We start from the raw sequence: 19,975 nt of genomic DNA, 5'->3' as shown, positions 1-19,975 counted from the left end.
TAAAATTTAAACAGATTTTCTTGCAGTTTCAGTATAGATAAAAAGTTAGCTTTCTTTCACAAGATTAAAGATATAAAAAATATTTTGGTCAAATAGGATTGCTGAGTGGTTTAATGAGGGGAAGAAAAGAATAATTTTTTTTACCTGTAAGTGACTATATGTCTGTGTTAACCATGGATTTGGTAATGCTGTTAACCGATTGCCCTATTCTTGAGCTGCGACTATCAAAAACTGATGGTATTGATAGATTTTGCTAATTTTCTCAACAGAATCAACTTTAGTTAATCACTAGAATAACTTAATCATGTGTAACTCTATATTAAGGTTTGGTGAAAAGTTTTGAGAAACAATCTTGGAAACTGACAGTGACTGGAGTGATAATTTAAGAGGGTGGCAGTACAAAATGCCTCATTACCAAGTTGATTTCCCTGTTGAAAAAATCTTGCCATAGAGAGCAACAGTCCTGCAATGATGCTATTGTTCAATAAATTACACTTCACTCTAGTTACCACTACCCATCTGACTGAAAATAAAAATAAAAAAATTTTGCCCCATTTCGATTTTGCCCATATTCTCAAAAGTAATCAAATCGGTTGTTAGAAATCCAATTGTCGTTTTTCTTGACAGTTATTTTTAGAGTTTGCAGCTTTTTTTTTTTTTTTTTGAAAAATATGAATACAGCAATGGCCATTTTAAAATTCTCTGAATATATCTACACTGAAAATCATAAAAACTTAGCCCTTTTCTTAGATATAAAGAAAGCTTTTGAAAATATTGATTGTGATATATTAATGAAAAAGTACTACAATGCAGGTTTAAGGAAGGAAAATTTTTAACTGGCTAAACAAGTTGAAGCTTAACAAGCTAAACAAGCTTGAAAACAAAGCAAGCTGTTAAAATAAATAATACAATAAGTGATTATAAGATAATAAGAAAAGGAATTTTTCAGGGATCAATTTTAGGACCATTGGCATTTTTAGTACATATAAATGATATTTTCATTCTTTGCAACTGCATGGGAAATTATGCTGCTGAATTGAGCATATCGGCTCCAAACAATCAAGTATTAAAGCAATATACAGAAGACTTGAATCAAATTCAATGTTTGGCTCTATAAAAATAAACTCCAGTTAAACATCACAAAAATAAAATACATAAAATTCCAGCTTCAAAGAAATGACGTTGACATTCCATTTCAGATAAGATATCAATCTCTAAATTGTATGGATGAGCTCTGTGATTGCTGTCAAATAGAAAAGACTGGAGCCTTCAAGTATTTAGGAATAATACATACACACACACAAATTGAGATGGAAAAATCATATAGAAATTATATAAACAATAGAATAAAATATAAGAATGTATAATCTCCGAAATATTATATCAGAAAAAATTTTAATAATTATTTACAATGCATGGATCCTGTTCACTCTTCATTATGGAATTTGTGTATGGGGAGGAGATTATGACTGTAATATTCAATTACTAAATAAAACAATAACAAAAAGCTTAAATATAATCAGGCCTAATACTCATCATCCCTCAAATATCCAAATAAATGACTACAGATCAAATGTCCATAAAATTTATGTTTACAGACTATTACTCTTTCTATTCAGAAATACAGATTGGTTTAAAATAAGACAAATTCAAAGAAATATCAGAACCAAATTTTAAATCATTCTTCCTCGTAAAACTACAATAAAAAACAATTTATCTATTTAGGACCAAAAATTTATAATACCTTGGATCCACACATAAAAAATGAAGAATGCCTAAAGAAATTTAAAGCTGATTAAAACATGTGGGAAAGTATGAGTATCATAAATAGTACAAAAATTTTTAAGAGAAACCAATAAACACATACTTAAAAAAACCATGGGGGCAAACCAATATGTGTGTGTGCACACACACACACACGTGTATATATAAAATGTGTTGCCACAAGAAAACGTTTTGGTGTTATTTTCATGGATCTGCCCTGGACGGATATAGGTCCCTTTGGAGATCATATCCTTGTATTCAGTTTGTGCGTAGTTTATGTATTGTGTTGTTTCTGTTATGTCGAATGTATTTTATTTATACAAATAAGTCTTTTTTTCTCTCAAAAAAAGTTGGAAAAATTGATGGCAAATGACAGCACTCTTCTACACATTCCAACATGTACCAATTCATTTGACATTCCGCAGAGGAATGTGCTTGTGTGGTTTAGTAGTAGTAAAAAGTCCTACCATGTTTTATGATTTTACAACAATTTATGATTGCTTTTCGTGAATCATGCTTTCTATAAAATGTCATATTTTATTGTTCAATTTTCTAGACACAGTAGATCTAGGTCTCGATCTCCAGATTCTAAGCAAACTTTATCAAGTGAAGTGAAGAGACATATCAAGTAAGTTCACAAATTTACCATCACCTTAGTCAACTTCACTTTTTTTTATTTTTTCCAGTTTCATTCTGTATTTTTTGAGCTGCGCTTTCTCAACATATCCACTGAGAACGAATCAGTTTTCAAATCTTAGAAAAAATATTTTTCTGGGTAATCCCTTCAATCCCTTCCATTAAAAATGTATATATGTGTGTGTGTATATATATATTTTAACAATACTTTGAACAGGTATGGACTGATTGATACAAATGGATTAACTGAAGAAGAGAAGAGAGATATTCAATATACTAGAGTAGAGTAAGTAAAATCTTGTGTCATTTGCTTTGCTGAAATATATACTGTGCATTGTTCACCAATATACATCTAGATTAGTGATTCACATATCAAAGTTCAATTTTATTACTCCAAATTTTTTTTAGGCGTGAAAATATACTCCTAATTTTAGGCAATTTTTTTTATATAATAGTTACTAAAATTTTCTCACTAATAACAAAACCCCTTTTCTTTTTATTACAAATATAGCCTTGAAAATTTGGAGATGAGTAAAATTACTCTTTCAAATTATATTTTCAGATAACACTGATACTGTAACTTTGCATGATTAGTTCTGATTGTTGAATCGTATCCAGTGCAAAAATAGTTTTAAATTTCCTCATGATTATTTCAAATCTTATAGTGCCTTAATTTTTCCTCCCGCTTCCCGGTAATCATCTATCACATTTGATATACTTGCTCAAATAGTTATCTAAAGTAACTATTTGGGCAAGTATAAGCAACATAATTGATGACTACTGGTCAGCACGAAAAAAAATTCAGGCACTATAAGATTTGAAATTATCATGGGGAAATAGTTTTTATTTTGATAAATTAAAATCACTTAAAAAATGCTCATGCTCTTGTAGATTTAACATATGAGGTAGGATACACCTTTCTAAACAGTGTTTCTTATTCTGAATTATCTTAATTTTAATCATCTGAAGCTTGGCATTGTTCAGATCAAAATTTTTTTAAATCTAGTTCTATGAATTTTGCTGGCTGAAGATTCACACATTTATAGTTCAATGCTACAGCTAAGTTGAACAAATTTTTATCAAGGTAATTCACAACTTGTTCAAATTAGGTGAAGAGAATGTAATGTTTGGAAGCTATTTTCAAATAGTCAGCTTTCAATAGATTTTTAAAAATATATACAGGGTGTTCTGTAAGTGCTAATGTAGTCTTTATCTCATCAATTGTCCATCATATAGGTATAGTTTCAATTCAAAAACAAGAAACCAGTATAAACTCAATTTTTAATTTTTTGTCAGATATAAGGTTTTTTAAAAATAAGCAATTAAAATAAATTCCTTACTGGATTTCAGTTTTATAGCAGCAATTTTACGAACAGTGTCAGGCATGGTCAGAGTGTTTTTGATCTCAGATATGTACATTTTATGTGCATAAGTATAGTGGTGCTTTGATCATTTTTTACATGTAAGGTGTTGCTCTTCTAGATCAAACAGAGATGTGATGAAGGTTCGTTCTTCCCCTGCATCTTCCGGAAAACGACGTTATAAACTTGACAAAGTCCCTTCTAGGTAAATCAGTTCTTTGGACTTTCGGTTGAAAATTTTATTTCAATTCAGTTTGTGGCTTCTTTTGTATGCATGCTACTGTAAATGTGATAAATCTGGCTATATATACATAACCGATTATTATGCATAATGCACTGAGCATTTTGTAAGTTTTATAAATTTCCCTAAATGCAGGGTTGCTAAATTTTTTTTTTTTTGGTTTTAGTAGCATTTACATAAGAATAAAATTTCTAAAAACCAATCAAACTTTTAATAATTAATTAAAATAAAATGTTTATTAATGTAATTAGTACAATTAAATAAATAGATAAATATATATATATATATATATATATATTATTCATTAATATGAGAAATTTTAATAAAAACCAACTTTTGCAATTCAATTATTTAAAATCTTAACTCAAGGAATTATTTTGTGTTTGAAAATTCTTAATGTTATCATTAACCTCATAATAAAGATGTTTTCTCCCGTTACTTTCAATATAAGCTTATATTTTTCAATATGCTTAATTAGGAAAACTATTTTGCAAAAACTGTGATAAAAACTAAGCAAATACAATGTGCTTAATGAAGCATAATTAATGCAGATTAATTACCAATTGTTTACGATATACAGGGTGAACATAACTAAAGTTCCTATTTCAAAACACTGTAAAATAAGAATCACTGGTCAGAATGATGGAAATTTGCATGAATATTCCTGCAGCAATGGAATTTTCTATGGGGAAGGGAAAAAATACTTTAAAATGTAAAATAGAAGATTCTGTACTCATCGAGCACATGGGAAATTCAATCGCTGAATGGAAACGATAGCCAGTCAAGGCAAAATAACTTAATTAGCATCACACGATTGCATAATTCATGGAAACCACAAAAATGAAATCATTTAAACAAATAACTACAACTTACACAAGAAATGTTTAATATGTGCTCCACCGTGTTCTCTGGCTGTGAGGTGGAAGCACAAAAATGTTTGTCCAACAACAGACTAAAGTATATCATAGTAATGAGGGGGGATGTGTTTTCAATTCAACAAAATTTGCATGCAAACCACTGCACTTTGGAGTATCCCCCGAGTCAAAAGTTGCAAGGGTTATAGTAGTGTTCAGGTGTCATGTCATCCTGTTAGAGTCAAAAATGGTTCTTCAGCAGCTGTTTTGCTGGTGTTGCAATGTGCATCTTGATAAAAGTTGGTATTCACTAGGGCTGGACAAAAATTATTCGGCAGCAAAATTTTCTAGGAGCGAATCACCTTTTTTTCTCAAGAAAAGCAGTCCTAAATAATGTATTTTTTTTACTTTTCGGAAACTTTATGACCCATTTCCATATTAAAGACGCATTATTACGAAATCAAAAATGTGTCATAATTACACTTCATTTTAGCTATGATTCATATAAAATCTTAGGTGCTAAAACTGATTTTCTAGTTACCCTGGCAACCTGGCGTCATGTCCAGCCCTGCTATCCACACATTGATGCTGTTAGGTGCCAAGATGATGTGGTTGCACAAAATAGATTATACCACTGGTGAAGTATACTTCATCATCTACTTGTACATTTTAAATTATTTTTTTCTTTCACCAAAGAAAATTCCATTGCTTCATTAATGAATCCATGCAAATTTTCAAGCCATTCTGACCAGTAGATCTTATTTGTGTTTTGGAATCAGAACTTATTCATTGTAATTATAATCACCCTGTATATAGCTGATTATTTTTCATAAATCACTTACTACTGTACATCCTAACCAAACGGTCGCCCCGTCCATATATTCCAAGGAATTTCTTACTGAAAATTATTTGGACAGGGCTCACCAGCCACTTTGCGAACTGGCCAATTTCGGGCTTTTGCTAATGTACGGTAGAACCTTGATTGAGGGTAATGCTGAACATATGCAAAAAAAATTAAGCCTGGTGGTGATATACAGTATGAGATGTGCTGCTTCCTATAGAATGAAAACGTCTGTGAGGTAATATAACTACTAGCGCACTAGACGTTATCCTTTAAGGGCAGCTGGTGTCTTTTTGATTATAAGACCACCTGCCCTTAGCATGACGATGAAGTCCCTACTATTGCTGCTTCTTTGTGAAGGGGAAAAAAGCCTCTGAGATAATACACCACAACCTAAATGTGTGATGCAATCCTCATTCATGAATTTGCTTAAGACAGAACATCAGAATGTATTGCAAAGTTAGAAAATGCAGTAAGAATGAGAAATTTCAGTACTGTATATTACTTTTTTAGAAACTAAGATACTTAATATGTAAGAAAATTTTTATTGCATGTCTGTCACATTTAGTGATTCTCATCAATTGTCGTTGGTCCCGTTCTTGCACGATCTTTTTCCGGCCGCAGCGATGCCGTAGATTTAATTTTTTATCGGATTCCCGATATTCACGGTACACTCGTGACCTCGGAGATGCTATGTCCCATCTCTCGTGCGTCGACTATAACACCACGTTCAAACTCACTTAAATCTCGATAACCTGCCATTGTAGCAGCAGTAACAACTATGCCAGACACTTGTTGTGTTATATAGGCGTTGCCGACCGCAGCGCCGTACTCTGATTGGTTCCATATCTCTTTATTTGCATACGCATGCCTGTACCAGTTTTTTTTGGCTCTTCAGTTTATTAAAACCATGGTTTAAACTAAACAACCCTGCCTAAATGTATCGCTTTTACCAGCGATTATGCATAATACCCATGCATTGCATCCTTGGTAAACATGATAAATCATACTGTGCTATACATGATGAATTGTACTGTGCTGTACATGATAATTCATGCATGTATTGTATCATTATATCGGGATATGATCGTAAAATTTTTTATCATATCAGGGTCTGACTATATTGCACATACTTGACTCATTTTGGATTTTTTCATTTTTATCAAGTTCACCAATTACACTAGGGTATTATGCATAATCTCTCTGGTAAAAGTGAATTTTTTTTGTATCTATCAAATTACTTTGTATTACCAATGATGCTTGGGTATTATGCATATTTGCTGGTGAAAGTGATTCATTTATCAAACTTATCAATATGATTAGTAATTATGCATAATAACTGATTTATCATAACATATATATTTCAATATGACTACATTTGGGACAAAACTTTTTTTCTTAAATGCTTAATCAAAAACAAAGTGAGACACATCCCAATTTTTATGACTTATTTTCGGAGCTGTGTTTTGTATGCTAGCAAATATTTTTTGTACATTGTATATGTAAGTAAAATTTAGTCATCTAAGTGAAAAGGTGGGCTTGTATAGTTTTTATAAACTTTTGTACAATGATACCACTGGAGACAGCATAAAATGACAACTTAATTGGACAGCTGGCAGCTAATCATGTTGGCAGGGAACATTTAAAATTGAAATTTCAAGTGGGTTATAAGTTTTTGTAAACAATAGATATTATACCAATCTGACTTCATTTAAAGGTAGTAATGAGGCTGTACTTAAATTATTATTTTTGTTCCAAAATCATCTTAAACATCTCATTTTTAGGACATCACTGGAGAAAATTCATTGTCAGAAACGTAAGAGTGATGATGATGGTCCACCTCCATATACACCGCACTCTAACATCACTCATTCATTGAGTCAGAGAAGCAATAGGTGTACAGCCAAAGCCTATCTCTATGGTCAGCAGAAAGAAAATATCACAGTTCAGTCATCAACCTCACTCCCTGGGGTAGGAGTTGTTTCTGACAGTAATGGTACGAGCTTTTCAAGCGCAATGCATAAAAACAAAAGGTAACAGCAACTTCCTTTTTTAATAAGTTTTCTCTTGATAGTAGTTTGTGTTAGGCCCATAGTCTGGAATATTTACCTCAGGGTGTAAGTATCACGGACCATAACCTATCAGCCTGGAAGTTGAATATTAAGTAAAATTTGGTTAATTCTAAGTCCAAAGTCACTGGAGAAAAGTTTTAAATACTCAAAATTTGAATTATCTAATTAATCTATCTTGGATCCGTAAAATGACTACAAATTGTGCGACTTGATCATCTATATTAACTTAGGATAATAATTATCAATTATTAAAATTTTATCAGTTACAAAATTCTTTCCAAAGTTTCTCCGCTGTTCTGGATTCATCTTTTTAACCATGCTCAAAGCCGAATTTGCAAAAACAGTTCATGATCATCCGTTCTGAAACTGTTTCCTAAATTATCAAGGAAATATACTTTCCTATACTTAATGATAAAATAAAATTCAAATTTTGAATGTTACACCTTGATCCATAAGTTAAACAACATAATTTGGTAGTATCAAATGGTGTACATTCTCATGCACTCCAGTTGAACTATGTTAAAATGGGCATTAAGGTGTCAAAGAAAGAATAAGAAAAACAATTTTCAACTTTTATTAGTCTTGAAAAGCAAGGTCTACTTTTTGTAGAATTTTTCTGAACTAAATTTGCTCATACAAAAATCATGATTTTTTCCTCGAACTTCGAATTATCCAAAAAATTTGAAGTAAACAAGAAATTATAGTATTAAATCAGATAGAAAACTTAAGGGGAGTTCTTAAAAATTTGAATTATCCACAGTTCGAATTAACCAAATTCTAGGTTTATTTCATGTCCTGTATTCATGTTACTTGCTTTCATTAAAACTTTTGTGTCAATCAATAAACATTAGTTTATTTTATTCTAACGCAAACCTTAATTCTTGGCTGTGAAAATATCTATTTTCTCTTGATACTTATAGGTACAGTGATACACCTCGACTAACAAAGATGATTCATTCCAAAATCACATCTGTTATTTAAAATTTTCATAAGTTGAAATGTGATTTCCCATAGGTTTCTGTGGAAAATTGTTTGATTCGTTTGTTTTTCAAAATTTAAAGATGAGTTTTTTTAAAACACCTAGGAACGCCATAAAAAGACAAAATCTGATTGAAGTTCAAAATTGGAGAAATCAGAATCTATAGAAAGATGAGGGAGATATTGAAGATCATTTTATTTTACACTAATGTACACAACCAACACCAGCTTTAGTCTATTAAAGCTGATGTTGGTACAACCCAGTCAAGTTCATAGGTGTTGCCAACCATTTCTGATTTGGTCAGCTCATTTCTGTGTTTGATACATAGAGATGGAAAAGACAAGCTTCTAGAATGTCCAGTTCGATGCTAAGAGTCTTGCATGAAAAGAACGCATCCTCTGAAAACATAGGCTGTTTTTTTTTTTCCAATGCATTTTCTGTTAGCTAAATCCTTCATTTTACTTGAAATGGTTCAAACTTTCAGAAAGAGAATTGTAGGCACATCTGGGAAAAAGATTTTGAGCTGGACATGAGTTATTCAAACTCGAGAGAGTAATTCTGATGTGATAATTGGCACCAAAATTCAGTGCATGACGTGGCTGTTTTATGTTAGCTAGTGCATCTATATCAACAAGAATGTTTGTTAGTTGAATCTGCAGTCGTTACCTGAGGCAGGAATGTCCTTTGTTAGCCAAAAAATTTGTAAGCCAAGGTGTTCGTTAGCTAAGGTATCAGATTAGTAACATTAGCTACAGTTTGATTTAATATTTCAATTTCAAAGCATCATTTGACCGGTTCTGTTCATAGGTCTTGTTTATTCTTCCCATGTTTTAGAAAGATGTTTGGTGCCCCCCCCCCCCCCACCACCAGTTGCCTATGCGCAAATAGTGCTTTATAATAAACTATTGAGATTTATCTGACATACTCAGGGCCATCTTAACAGCATTATGGGACTCTGGGCCAAGTGATTTTCTGAGACCCCACCTGACAAATCTAGTCTCAAATTTCAACCCCAGATACCATTTTTGTGAGGGGCTCCAAGCTGTGCTTTGTTGGGCTTATGCATTGAGATGGCACTGCTCATACCTTGTTTTACATTGTTTGCATTGTGTATTATATTATGTAGTAAAGCATATTGTATATTGTCCAATACATTTTGGTGATAATTAAACTTGATTGATATTCTTTATATTCTTTGTGAAAACGAGTATAGGTTTCATAATGGTCATGCTACAAGCTCCAGCAAGAAACTCAGCTGTAGGTGAAAAGTCTTCTCTTCATAAAATTCTGTATGGTAAGTTAAATGCAATTGCTCTAATCAAGCATAACGTAATGCGTAGGTGAAGCTATTTTTTTTCAACGTAATTTCACAATAACTGAAATGTGAATATATCATAGATGCAAGATCTACAGCATTACATGAACAAAAAAATCGTTCAATTCTAGTAATGCCCATCAGCAAAGAAGCATCTTGTGACGGCTAAATATTTTTCAGAACCCAGCTTAAGAATGCAGTTTCATATCGTTGATTTTTTGATGATCATAGATTCATTTTACTTCACCAGTATTTTTTTTAAACTGTTGCACAAGTTGAATGTGGTTCATTCTTAATGTTGGCATGTAACCAAATTTAGGTTCCAGCTCGGAGAGGTGCAGGGTCATGATGCACTTGCTGCATGCGTGAGCAGCCATGCCAAAATAAAAGTGAATCTCATCGCCCATAAATTTATTTTTTTGAGAGAGAGCGTTCTCTCATAGGCATTGTTTTATTTTCATTGTGGTACAGCCATTGCAACAATCTTTATTGGGAAGCGTTGATAAACAAAAGGAAATTGATTATTAAAGCATTGGATATTTAACAGCATAGGCACCAACTCACAGTATTAATTCTTGGCTCAAGATAAAAAAAAACACCTACTAACGAGCATTTGGCAATAAGATGTCATTTCATTTGAAGAAATTGCCTCTTCAATTTCAAGCATACACATTCTGAACTGTGTTACTGTGGCAAGACTCCCATATCTGCAGTACTAGACAGCAATGATGTTAGTCTTGAAGCATGTGTGAAATGCTTACAAAAACAAACCAGGGAACTGCCAGGAAGTTGGCCATGTTGCACTTACCAATAAATTTCACAATTCTACCAGACAACTTTTTTTTAACAGTTGGGGACCTGATATCAGGATGAATATGGTTTAGGAACATTCACTATGGGTGGAGCAACACCCGTTACTCATTATTGAATTTAAAAGGTTTGTTTTTTAAATAATCCTTTCCTCCCCCCCCCCCCCCCTCCCCACTATATTTTATAATTGTCTGTGCATGTTTTCTTGCTGTATGTTAATCATTCTGTGAAGTATTTAGGCTAATCAAGCGATTTAATTTTTTACAAGTTCAACTTGATGCCATTTTCACGCTGAAATGGTCCACTCGAGCTTGTATGCATTTGGTCAAGCGTGTCTTGTTTCAGTAGATTTCCTGTTAATCAATTTGCCATCACTTTCGGAATTACCACATTCTTCAGAATTGTTGTTGGCAAGTGAAATCCCCCACCCCCTTTGTAACATGGATTTTCTTTTTCTGTACATTGGAAAAAAGTTAAATCAAGCGCAATACACACAACATATTTTTTCAGACCAAATATTTAGCAACAGAATTTCTAAAAAGACAATTCATCTAATTAATGATGATTCTGAAGAAAGTAGAGATGATTTCGAAAGTGATGTCACAAAATATGGAATGACAATCCATGCCAAAGTCATAGAAGTTGTATGTATTTTAAGGTTTAAAAAACATGCTATTTTTGGCTGGCCCTTGTATTTATTTGTTTTAATGCTAACTTAATATCTGGTGACTTGTTATGTCAGTCTTTTATGGCAAAATAAGATTCATAATTTAATATTATATTAAACTTTGGTAATTCCTCTGTACAGATTCGAGGAAAGTTGTATTAAGCTACAATAATGCACTATTTTGTTTACAAATTTCATGTTATAATTATTTGTATGAATAATTATTGTGTAATTCCAAAAATTGCAGGTGTTTGTGGCAATAAGTGAATATATTCCCAGTGGTGCTGTATTTCAAGTTGTGCGTAAGAAAGACAATTATACATGCCCGAGTGATTTGTATCCGAATCTTTGTAATATAAAAAGGGTAATAAAAATGTAGATATTTTTTACGATACATTTATTATACCTTTGAAGGTTTTTCAACCAAAATGAGAGTTTAATTGAAGTATTTTAATTATCACATTACTCGCTTTGAATGTTTTTTTATAAGAAATGAGAACTGAAAGATGCTTGCATTTATAGAGATGGTGTGGGTGCTTACGTTCTCAAAGAGAAAACAATTGAAGGAGAAATACACTTGTGCAGCACAGCATCACTGCACAGGTCACTGGCCTTCAGACATGTTTTATGTTCACATATGCATTAATATTCAACATTTTATTTTCATTTCGTGAAATGTAATTGTCTCTATTAACCAGTCATCTAGGAAATTAATTTTTTCATGCGCTACCCAAGGTGCCGCTTTTCGTGGAGATGCACCCTTTTTTTTGGAAGTTTGAAGCTATTAAAATATGGAGAGATGCAACTTTTTCTCAACCCAAGATATCAAGGAAACAGATATTTTTATATTATAAGGAAGGCAGGCAGGCTCATGTCTTCAGTGGTGTAGATAGTAACATGCTTGCCCAGTATGCAAGAGGGCCTGGGTTCGAGTCCCAGCGGAAACAATATGACTTTTCTTCCCTAGTTCAGCTCAGCATAATAGTCAGAAAATGTTCCTTTATTAAATTATATTTTTTGATTGAATTTTTTATGTAAACATTAAAACTGGCGTTCTTTGCTGTATATTTAAAATCATAAAAATAATGTTAATTAGTGAAACTAATTAGTTTTCTAAATAGAAATGTTGAATTCTTAATTAAATGCAATGGCGGTATGGGTTGCTCAAGTTCGAAATGAATGCAGGAAAAGATATCTCAGTAATTAATGTTATAAATGATGTATTGAAATGTATAGAATGACATATAAATCTTATATTTTTTCCTTGCATGCATATATAGAAAAAATGCTTGAGGATACAGCCTTGTTAAGTATGACGCAGATAACAATAACCCCAGACCTCTTGAAATATAATTATTCAACTGCACCTGGAGGCAAGATGAAGTAAAAAGATGCCAGTGCAGGTGGCAGCAGCTCTATGATGAATTATCCCATCATATCCATGTGATAAAGAGTGAAAATCAGCATTCCGGCATATGTGGTCATAGACACCACCATTATATATGGCTGTGATGACAAATGTCTCCATAGCCAGATGACTGGTTAATCAACCCTATAGCTTTTGCCAAAAGTGTTCCATCCAATCCTGATCCTTCCGTTTATTTCATTAATGATATGGTTGTCCATGGTAATTTCTTGTCCCAGTATACATAACTTTCTACTTCTATCTCTGTTGAGCAAAATAGTCTTCTTCAACGCAAAGGAGTTGAACATAGCTTTAGTCTTTTGCAGATTTATTTTCAAATCTACCTGAATACTTTGCCTTCGCCAGTTGTATCATTTCTTCAAATTTGTCTGGATTACTGCTGATAATAACATCATCTGCAAAATGCAAATGGTTGAGAAAAACTCTCCATTTATTTTTATTCCTTTCTCATCCCAATTTCTAAAACAGCACTAAAGAGTTTTGGTGAGATAGTATCACAATGACGGACAAGTTTAAATCTTTGCTTTTCCTTTATCCAAACGAATGATTGGAGTTACTTTGTCATATTTTCTTGATATTGATGTATGTCTTCTCTATCCCAATTATTTCTAGAGCCTTAACAACAGCAATTGTTTCCCAAGACATATTTTACTGTATATTCCGTAATTTTGGCCATCTGACTCAACCCTCCAAGCATTTGTCATTCACAGATGAGTCTGAGCTGGATAATTCAGTTATTATCCAGCTCAGTCATCCAGAGATGATTTGAAATGTTTTTTTAAGATGAAATTCTTAAAATGATGTATAGAGCACACAGATATGTATATATAATTCTAGTCATTTTTATTTGGAGCCGGTAGCTCAGGTAGATAAGATACTCGCCCAAAGGATGTTTAGAGGTGTCGTGAGTTCAATACCCTGTTCGTTCTGGTTAGAAAACTTTCCTGACGGATGGAACAGAAATGGTGACGTGACCGCAGAAAAAAATTCCTACCGCAGGGAGTCCATCTAGGGGTTAGCGCACCAACCTCTCGATGAGTATAAAAAAAGCCTGCCATTTAGAATCTGCAATAAATTGTAGGTCCCGGGGTCTAATTAGCCCTCGTGTGCAGAAAATTATCATGGTGCATCAAAATTTATTGATTTTATTTGAACCATTTGGCTGAAAAAGTCTGTTACATTGTTGGGAATCTTTTTCTGACTGAATAAATTTTCATATGGCTTCCATTACACATTCCTAAAGTAAGTTCCTGCAGAAACCAACAGATGTAGTAGCTATGCACCTTCACAGCTGCAATCCGTGCAAAAAAGATGTTTCCATAATTAAGGTGCATCATGGTGCCAAGACTTTTATTGTCTCTCCTCTAAAGTTTTGAAAAATAAGATCATTTTTCCATTCTCTGACAGATTTGCTTGCACTGTATGGGCTGGGTGTCTGCCTCTGATCGTGTGTCTGAGATTGCGGGTTTGAACCCAGATTTTGCGTTTGTATCATCCCTTTTTTTTTTTCGATTGTATTGAATAATGTAAAGTGGGTTGTTCCTACCAAAAGGGAACGTATCCATTTTTTTTCATTCTCATTAGTATTTTTCATTCAAGAGGGAACATAACAAATCATAGACCTGCTAATGTTCAGAAGGTAAAAGTCCTGTAACTTTCTTAAGTGAAGTACCAAATTTTCGTAAAAATTTAGCAAACATACCTTTTGAAAGTTCAGAATGTTTTATGGGCATAATGAGAATCAAAATAGGAAGATTAATTTTCAAAACTGAACTTACGAACTTCTAGGAGAGGTAGAAAACAAAAACAAAATCACATAGGAATTTATGACTGGAAATCCCAACCTGATCAGCTGTAGGATAAACAAAGATGCAGAAATGATTAGTCAATGAAAAAACTCTTTAGTGATAGTTTACACAAGGACAGTATGTGTACACGTTAAGTTTCTCGCAACAAGTACTTAAAAGTTCTTACCATCTGCAGTTATGCACACTTTACAACGGCGACACATTGATTGTTGAACCCTTTCATAAATACCTGGCATTTTGCGGACGTTTGCAGCTGCGACAGATTCTTGCGACGTGGATGGTAAGAACTTTGAGCACTTGTTGTGAATCTTAACGTGTCTACGTACTGTCCTCAGGTAAAGTATCAGTAAATAAAGTTTTTCACCCATTATTGGCTTGTCATCTCTGTTTATCCTCCAGGAGATCAGATTGGGTTTCCGGTCATACATTCCTATGTGATTGTTTTGTTGTCTACCTCCACTAAAAGTTTGTACATGGATTTTCGAATTACCCAGTATAAGGTGAAGATATTGCACATATTTTATGAAACATGGCCATATTTTTCGTTATTATTTGGTTTCCAACTATTCTAGAGAAATGTCTAGTTTTTTTCAGATGCTTCCACGAGTTTCTAATGTTTACATTATGCTAACCTTTTTTTCCCTGTGAAACACATAATTAACCAAGATTTGTAAGAGCCCTCAATTTCCCTTCTGCAATTAGCAATAAATTAAGAATTTCGCCCACAACCTGGCGATGTCTCAATCCTGATTTTTTTTTTAATTTCCACAATGAAATATGGTCAGCAATACAGAGAAAATATAGTGATTGAATCATCTACTAGCTGTTTTATGATTAAACCTTTCATACAAGCTACTGCACCTGGAGTTTAAGAGTAGCGATGTCGCATGAGGTTTTTCTAAAAATTAAAGCAGCAAAAAACAGCAAACTCATTTATTTTTAAGTTGATTGCAGTAATTCAAAACTGGCAATATAAATTCATAATTCGAAAGTCCTATGAATGTCGTGAAATCTGGCATTGCTGGGTTAAATCCGGAAAGTTGGCAGCTCTGAAAACAGCTGTCCTATTGATGTTAAGGGATTTTTTTTTTCAAAATGACACATTTTTCAGAAGCATTTCCAAAGTTGCAATCTACAGTAGAACCTCTCAATAACGGACACCCGTGGGAAAGAGAATTTTTTTCCACTAGCAAGGAGTGCCCATTAATGGATATTAAAATGCGTAGACGAGTCCCATTGACGTGGTTTGAAAAAATGTCTGAGTAGAAGTGTCCATTATGGGAGGTTCCACTGTAGAAATAATTGTGTTTCTTAAATGTTACTCGCGAGAGAGTAGCAAAGGTACCCTCCTTGGCTATAGGTGAAAGCTTCTGGAATCAATAAGTGGCATAGCAATTTCCAATTTTTCAGACTTGACCAGCTCTTAATTTTAATCAAAATGGAACATTTCCAAAATTTGAATGTAGATAACTCCATTGAATATTGATCAAGAGAAACATATTTAAATATTCTTCTACCACTCCCTTATGCTTGCTACCTGTTGGGCTATTTTATACTTTTGCAAAGACTCCATTCTGGAGAAAAGTTTTCTACTTTAAATGCCGCCTGGTAGTCCAGTGATTAGGGAGCTAGCTTTTGACTGTGCAGGTCTGGGTTCGGGCAATAATGTCTACTACCACTAACAAAGCTCAATTATGTCAGTATGGTCATACTCTTCCCAAGCAGTGTTTGCCAATAGGCATCTGGATGAGTAATTCAAGCATCAAAATTCAATTTTACGCCAAATTTTATAGAGTGAAATATTCTAAATCTTAGATAATTTTTTTAATAGTTATTTCTCACTGATAAAAAATACCCCTTTAAAATTCTGGAAAGGAGTGAAATTGCTCCTGTCGATCTCGAGAGTCAGATGCCACCTTCTCTTTAACTCATTGGGCCAATCGGTAATTCTCCATATGAAACTCTGCCAATTTCCATGATCAGGTGCCACTTCTTCCTCAGCTCCTTGGGCCCATCTTCAATCTCCATGCATGACTCAACCAGTTTCAATAGTTGGATTGATGCTGCTTTCCGCTTGGCACCCTGAGTCTATCTCCAAGCGTGATCCTGCCAGTCTCCAAATCTGGTACCGCTTCCTCATCCTTTGTGCATGGCTCCTCTGATCTTCATCCTGTTTCTACTCAGCTGTGCCGTTTCAGCTTGGTCTTCAAGACAATGACTTGGATTTCATCGAGAAAGAAGTGGTCCTGATTGACTTGTGACTGATAAGTTTACTTTGAAATTACCAGATCATGAAAAGTATGAAGAGATGGTATTTTTTTCGGCCTGAAATATACTGAGAAATTGAATTTTCTGGATGTTATGCTGAAACTGATATTTGGATCAGTAAAATGATCTTTTTCCAAATATCAGTTTCGGCATAACATCCACAAAATTCAATTTCTCAGTTCACGAAAAGGTTTCCTTTGACTAATGAATGTTTTCGTTTATCAGTGCTGTGATAAATAGTTTGATTCAAAACTGCTTCTGTGTTCATTGGCTATCACAGACACAGGGTGCACCCACTACGTAATTTCAATATGCATCATTAAAATCTTTTCATCACTCATTTGTTTTTAATTTTCGATTCGTTTCAAGCATTCCCCACTTTGAAGGACCGGACACACCCCACGCTACATCTCTCAGAGATATGTGTTCCCGAAGGGTGGATGTGTCCGGAAATTTTATGAAATAACAAGTAACAGATTTAAGGCAATCGGGCCCAATAACAATGATTAACTTAGAAATCTCGCATATAACATCGGTCTCTCGGCTCCATTCATGGTTACATAGTCATTTCAGATTCTTCTACCACAGCTTACGCTGCTGAGGGGACTGGACGTCCAGCTCTCATAGTGTTCGGCCTTGTTTAGATGGAAGGTCTCAAAGACGCAACTACAGTGAGCAGATCTGATATTTTAACAGTGGAAAATCTGGAATCGCTGCGGCATAATTGGGTATCACGGGGATATTGTAAATAGAAATAAAAATCATACACTGATTGAATTTTTTTAGAAATGTAATTACTGGATTATTGTTTGATTGATTGATAAAGATTATATAAATTGTCTCAATTTCAAGCCCAACCTATGCAATGCACACAGCTAGAATTCTCTACTGGGCAACCCTGTGTGATAACCTTCAGAAAATTTGTTTGGAAAATAAAAATATCTGAACTGCAGAAGAACAAGCAACACTATTCGATAAAAATACGCCACACCATACCTGTTTTTTTATTCAATTCAACACAGTCATCCAAATTAAAATACTTGCTTTGGTAGGTAGCCATGTCCATTGCGGCAAATACCACCAAAATTCACTATTACGTTACACAAAAAAAAGAAAAATTACACACACACGCACAACACATGTAATATTTTATACAACATAAACACACAAAAGTATCTCCAGCACAATCAGCAAGACTTGCATATGACTAATGTTAAACAGCATTCCGTCACACTCTTATAGTCTTGTAACACACAGAAGAAAAGACATTTTTATATTAAAAAATATCGCATCCCATCCTTACGTTACTCGGATGCAGTTTTACATTGTTCATTTATCTTGTGTGCAACACTTTAGTACAGTCAGAATTTGGTATAACGTCAGCTCTGAAGGCAAAATGAAATTGACTTTAAAATAAAAGCGATAAAAGAATCCACATTTATATGCATCGAAAATGTTGCTGAAGCTATACAGGGAGAATGCTTCCATTCAGCTTCCTTACAAACTAAATGCAATACCCACTGATGGGACTGGATTTTCATAACCTAAACACTGCTTGACAATGCTCCATAAAAAATGTATTTATGTCCTAAAAAAACAAAATATATATACTCTTTAAAACAACCTAAAAAATTTTCCCATTTACAATAAAATTAATCTGCAAATGAGGAATATTAATGTAATAAATACTATTTTAAACCATCACACACACAGTTGCAGCTCTAAAATTCTTCAATTTACCAACTGACACATGTATAGAGCTCCCATAGAATCAGTAATAAAAATTTATGAACTTAATGCTATAGTCAAAGTATAGTCAAAGCTATTCAAGACATGACTGGCTCGATATAGTTTTAGCTTAACTCCTTTTACAATGGTTTTTTTTTTCCCCTCTCGAATTCATCCAAGTTTTAACTAATCTTTTTCTCTCTTCCCCCCACCCTTCTACGGGATATCTTTTAGGTTTCCACCTCCAAGAGAGATCTTTCATTTTCTTCCTCACCCTTTACAAATCCACAACACATCCTTACTCTCTATCAGGGGCTGTCCAATACGAATTAAATATTTTTTCCCATTGGACAATCAATTCACTGTTGTCGGTTAATCCAAAATTTGTTTTTGTACAAAATATTTTGTATTTTTTCGACTTTGTACAAGGTTGGACTGCGTTTCTTTTTTCTGTATTGATGTAATACACAGGCCAAACAACCTACTCAATTGTTGCTTCCAAATGCAAAGAAAGGTGGCAGCACTTCTTGAATACAACATAAATGATAAATTTAATTAAATATGAAGAGAACTCTAGATATGACAAAAAAAAAACCTTGAATTTAAGACAAGTGTATAGCAGTTTCTTTTCCGTAAAATTCTGTCTCTAGGGGGGGGGGGGGGGGGGGAGAGAGAAGAAGGAATTTGCATTGTCACTAAGACAAATGTTCAGAACATCAAGTTCCTTTTTTATCTCAACTTTGTTTCAGTTGTAATTGGGATGGCGGGGGGGGGGGGGGGGGGAGAGAATTCTCATTAAAAATAAAGAGATGAAAATAATACCTTAAAATCATTAGCCCTAAAATACTAACTAAAAAACTGCATGTTAACAGCCCATACATCTACATTTCTGAGATGTAGGAGCATATTTTAACCCTAGAATACTATCGCATAAAAATAGTAAAGTATGCAAGTCATAGAAATTCTAGCCTTACCCACTGCTGTTCTTTCTTTTTTTTTCACTGTTCAATAAGAGTGCCATCATTGATCTCTCTCATGCTGCAAAAATAATTTCCAAAGACTTCAATGGTATGGCAGATTGCTTAAAAAAAAACAGCTTTTGGACAAATGGGATTTTCCAAAATCTTCAATAATTTTTTTCTCTCATTTGGTGGATATGTCATGCAAAGAAAATGCCAGAAGCCATTTTCAAGGGTTCTTAGCAT

The 19,975-nt window shown here is 33.6% G+C and overlaps 1 protein-coding gene across 1 annotated transcript in view; it reads left to right on the top strand.

Annotated features, from left to right (window-relative positions):
• LOC149088475 (band 4.1-like protein 4A) overlaps nucleotides 1–11,934 on the top strand; it is a 79,914-nt gene extending 67,980 nt beyond the window's left edge. Inside the window, exons 21-26 of the mRNA XM_089247627.1 lie at nucleotides 2,321–2,392; nucleotides 2,618–2,686; nucleotides 3,883–3,966; nucleotides 7,482–7,730; nucleotides 9,962–10,042; nucleotides 11,788–11,934. Coding sequence (XP_089103753.1) covers nucleotides 2,321–2,392; nucleotides 2,618–2,686; nucleotides 3,883–3,966; nucleotides 7,482–7,730; nucleotides 9,962–10,013 — 526 coding nt within the window. The 3' untranslated portion in view covers nucleotides 10,014–10,042; nucleotides 11,788–11,934. The remainder of the gene's footprint in view (nucleotides 1–2,320; nucleotides 2,393–2,617; nucleotides 2,687–3,882; nucleotides 3,967–7,481; nucleotides 7,731–9,961; nucleotides 10,043–11,787) is intronic.
• Nucleotides 11,935–19,975: the final 8,041 nt, after the last annotated feature.

This window comes from Pholcus phalangioides, unplaced genomic scaffold (genome assembly GCF_987345545.1).
Source record: "Pholcus phalangioides strain wild (caught in Gottingen) unplaced genomic scaffold, Ppha-v1.0 ptg000003l_1, whole genome shotgun sequence".
Classification (NCBI taxonomy): domain Eukaryota; kingdom Metazoa; phylum Arthropoda; class Arachnida; order Araneae; family Pholcidae; genus Pholcus; species Pholcus phalangioides.
This window is presented reverse-complemented; position numbering and strand designations above follow the sequence as displayed.